At 40.8% G+C, this 4,186-nt stretch overlaps 1 protein-coding gene across 1 annotated transcript in view; it reads right to left on the reverse strand.

Moving 5' to 3' along the window:
- Positions 1–749: 749 nt before the first annotated feature.
- The window catches only part of LOC101863629 (sulfotransferase 1A1), a 13,657-nt gene continuing 10,220 nt past the window's right edge, over positions 750–4,186 (reverse strand). The window contains exons 2-3 of the mRNA XM_005110976.3: positions 2,821–3,402; positions 750–1,683 (exon numbers count right to left, since the gene is read on the reverse strand). Coding sequence (XP_005111033.1) covers positions 1,273–1,683; positions 2,821–3,339 — 930 coding nt within the window. The 5' untranslated portion in view covers positions 3,340–3,402 and the 3' untranslated portion in view covers positions 750–1,272. The remainder of the gene's footprint in view (positions 1,684–2,820; positions 3,403–4,186) is intronic.

A 4,186-nucleotide genomic window follows, 5' to 3' on the forward strand; every position in this document is an offset into this window, starting at 1 on the left:
ATTTCACCTCTGTGTGGCATGAGTCTTGAATAATAATTAGAACTCGAAAGCAAATTCTTTTGCAATGATTTTAATATCTGATTAACAAGGGAAACAAGCTTGTGAGTCCCAACAAATCAAAGCGTATTTCTTTCTTGAAGAACAACAGACGTGAAAAATTCCACGGGTGGAGTACGCTAAAAATCGTTGCACTGTGAACATTGCGCAAAAAAGGAGCTCTATATAAGTGACCGCTTAGTATAAACACGCTGTATAACTTCCAGAGTAAGTATATATATATATTATATACATAATAATATATAGGTTTAATGACCCTATAAATACTATCAAATTCCTGCGAGACCTCCGAATTTAACGTTCGTCTCCAACAGGGCTGATTCAAATAATTTGTGCGCTAAAAAAAAAAAATCCGAAAATTAAAAAAATTCAAGAGTGCTTGATCTAGTATTCGAACCATGACCATCCACTCAATAATCCAGCATGATACCAACTGAGCTGTGAATTCTACAAATACACCTACGAAATCTACAAATACCCCTATGAACTCTACACATAGCCCTATGATTTCTACACATTCTCCTATGAATTCTACAAATATTCCCATGAAGACACAAACGTAACCAAGAACAACTGTTGAACGTACAAGTTATACGGGGTGCCCAGTACAGCTGGATCGGGCCGATCGCCCAACTCGATCGCCTGAAACTGAAAACGGCCGATCCTGTCCGTAGTGGGCGCCCCGTATTAGGTTCACCAACTACACCCTAGCTTCCTTACTGCCACATTGACTCTACTGCCAGACACACACGCACTCGGTCTCCTGTAGGCTGACAACATACACCCAGTGCACACCATAGAAGTACACTAGTCTACAAAGGAGATAACTCTATGGTGCATACAGACAATTGAATTTATTACGCTACCTTAACTAGAATAACAAAGTTCTCTCTGCTCAGTAGCTAGGTTTTGAGAAATTTGACGAAAACAAAAACGTGTCGAGCTTTTTCGAATGCATTTCTTTGCATATCTTGTTAACTTTTCCGAATAAATATTAAGATTGTATAATCTTGCCATTTTGAGAGAGCAGATAGAACATTTAATTTTGCTTTATGAACTCATGATTTTTGTAACTCAAAACGGACAAAAATGTCAAATAGAATTTTGTAATTCTAAGGTAGCAGCTTGTCCATGTATGCCTCGTACTTTAAAAAGAAGATACAAAAGCTTTTTAAATTTATAGCTAAGACTTAAAGTTTCTATATTCCCAAATTTTCAATAGATATATTTTCTGAGGCGATCTCCAAGCTCACTTCCAGCCATTTTCTCTTCAAAAGCTTTGTTAAATCTTTCACTCTGTTCTACAGTGAACCGGGTCTTCCAAGATTTGACCAACCCCCTCACTACAACGTGCGCGTCCTCCCCAATAAACTTCTCTGGACCAGTTTTGGCTTTCTCCTCAGTCCCAGCCTTCATGTTGTCAAAGGACGTTGCCGTGGCTATCTGCTCGGCCAGGGTGTCCGGTTGACCCAGAAAACGACAGAGGTCCCTGATGACGTCAGCAGGCTGTTCCTTCAGCTTCTCGTACTGCGCCACAAACACGGGCACCTCAGGGTTGTCGGACATGAACTTCTCCCAGGCCAGGACGTGATCGAACCACGAACCCCACAGATACTCGCCGGCCAGCTGCAAGGAAAAAAATATGATGGGTTTTATTTTTGTTTTTTGTTTTCTTTTACAGAATGACGGCTGTGGTTTGAGCTCTCTCTCTCTCTCTCTCTCTCTCTCTCTCTCTCTCTCTCTCTCTCTCTCTCTCTCTCTCTCTCTCTCTCTCTCTCTTTCTCTCTCTCTCTCCCTCTCTCTCCCCCCCTCTCTCTCTCTCTCTCTCTCTCTCTCTCTCTCTCTCTCTCTCTCTCTCTCTCTCTCTCTCTCTCTCTCTCTCCCTCTCCCTCTCCCTCTCTCTCTTGTTCTTTTTTTAATGAATGTAAACGTTTTATCGTCCCCATTGACACAACCTAGACCATCCAGGAGGCAGGATTTAACCGTGCCTGTCAAGGCTAACCCGGATCGAGAGGGAACTATATTATGTCCCAACAGAAAGACCTAGATACTCGATAAAAAAAATCCAACCCACTTGGGGCTCAAAATATGGTTCTCCTTCGAGCGACAGCGAAGCGCCTTATCGCTGTACCACCGGCGCCGGTCCTTTTTCCCCCTACTGATGGCAATATGCGTGTTTAAGATTTCCCGAAGGGTGATATTATTTCATGGCGTACATTTCTGCAAACACATAGGCCTTGTGTCCCACACAATTGGAGAGATCTTAAAATGATTCCTAAATGACCTTAGTAGTGTTGATAAGGGCGTAAAATATCAACAATAATTATTCACTAAAAATCCTCGAGTGAGCTATCATCATTCTATCGTGTTCTCATTCTTCTCTGACTATTATTGTTAGAACATGGTTCAGCCTGTCCTCTGAACAAAAGGCTCTGAAAATCATAGTTATGAATCAACACACAAGAATTATAGAAGCGGATGCTTGGTGGGTGCTCTGGTGTGGTTTACTCCTTCTTTCTTATCAAACATCCATCATCCTTACCTCTCCTCCTTCAATAATTCTTTTTTTGTCGTTGTTGTTGTTCGTATTTGTTACTGTCTTGTAACACTTCTAAGCTACGCACTTACATGACCATAGTATGACCTAATTGTGTTTCAAGGGCTGTAAAACACTTACTATAACCAAAAAGACCAAAAGAACGACATGATTCACTCCCGTAATTGTGGGGGGGAGATGCTACTGCTGATAGACAAAGACATCACCTGTAATTCCAGGAACTCCTCCCAAGTTCCCTGAAAGCGCACGTTGTCCTGTTCGTACTTGGTGGACATCTCATACCACGAAACCAGCGTGTCCTTGGGGTTTCTCAAGATGTACACAACCTTCACTTGCTTTGCCACTACCTCCGTGGGCAGGTAATTCGGCCGAAGGTGACTCGTTATGATTTTAGGTTCCGGAAGGGCTTCTAATAGTTGGTCCACTTTGTCGTTCAAGAATTCCAGGAAAGAATTTTCAAGGAGCTCTTTTGAGAATTGCACGTTTTGAGTCAGGATCATCGATACGATCTCAAAGATCCAGTGGTTTCCAGATCGCATGTAGCCGCAAGATAAAACATCGCTTTCACGTAGTTTCGCTTTGGAGATATGACGCATTGTCTCGTCCACGTCTTTCACAAGGCCGTCGAAATAAGCAAATCGAATACCGTCGAATAGAGTGGACTCGATTAGTTCCAGCTTCTTGCGAGCTCTTTCCAGAACTTCTGCGTTTACAAACGATGCCATTTCTTATTACTTGTGAGTTTGGTCCGCTATCGGCGTCTTTTCCACCATCAAAGGCAGCTATTTCTAAAAGGGGTCGATAAAAGAAGGAAATTTGTCAACAGTCATAAATATAGCATCACAAAATTTCGAAAAATTATGTTTGTGTGTATATCCTGATAACCTATTTTGAAATAAATTTATATGCTTTTTTGTTTCAGTATCTTGAATTGTGTATGTTACTTATTGAAAACACAATAATTGATTGTGAATAAGAAACTTGAGCAAAATGAAGACTGCCAGTTCGCCTAGGGACGTGGGGTATATTTTGTATCCAAAGAATTACGCAAAACTTTGAACAAAACATGTAGTACAATTTTTTACTAGTTTGACCTGGTAGTCTATATTTTGCAGTGACGATGACAACTGAACGAGCAGCGGAGCTGGCCTACCGTGGAAAACTGCATCTCTCCTCGATGCTTAACGGTAACAGAGGATGAAAAAGTAAAATTAAAGTAAGTAGATGACTTATCTTTCTTGAACCAACCGATTCGCGAGTTCATTTAGGAATTTTACCAAATATAATGAATACATTAAAGAAATAAAATTCTGCTCATACAATGTATTGATTCTCGTTGGAAATAAATGGGCTTGTAGTGGCGTAACATTTTAAATCTTACACGGCACAGAATATACATAGATACATAACATACTTACCGAAACAGACATATATACACAATGTACTACAATCACGTAGCTGCTGGTCGTTACTGTGCAGCATTCTGTTTTGAAGGTTGCTTCTATCTTCTTTCTTTTTTCTTATTTGATAGGGGGATGGTTATTTTTGTTTCTGTGTGGAAAGGGGTGGGGG

This window comes from Aplysia californica, unplaced genomic scaffold, assembly GCF_000002075.1.
Source record: "Aplysia californica isolate F4 #8 unplaced genomic scaffold, AplCal3.0 scaffold00978, whole genome shotgun sequence".
NCBI lineage: Eukaryota > Metazoa > Mollusca > Gastropoda > Aplysiida > Aplysiidae > Aplysia > Aplysia californica.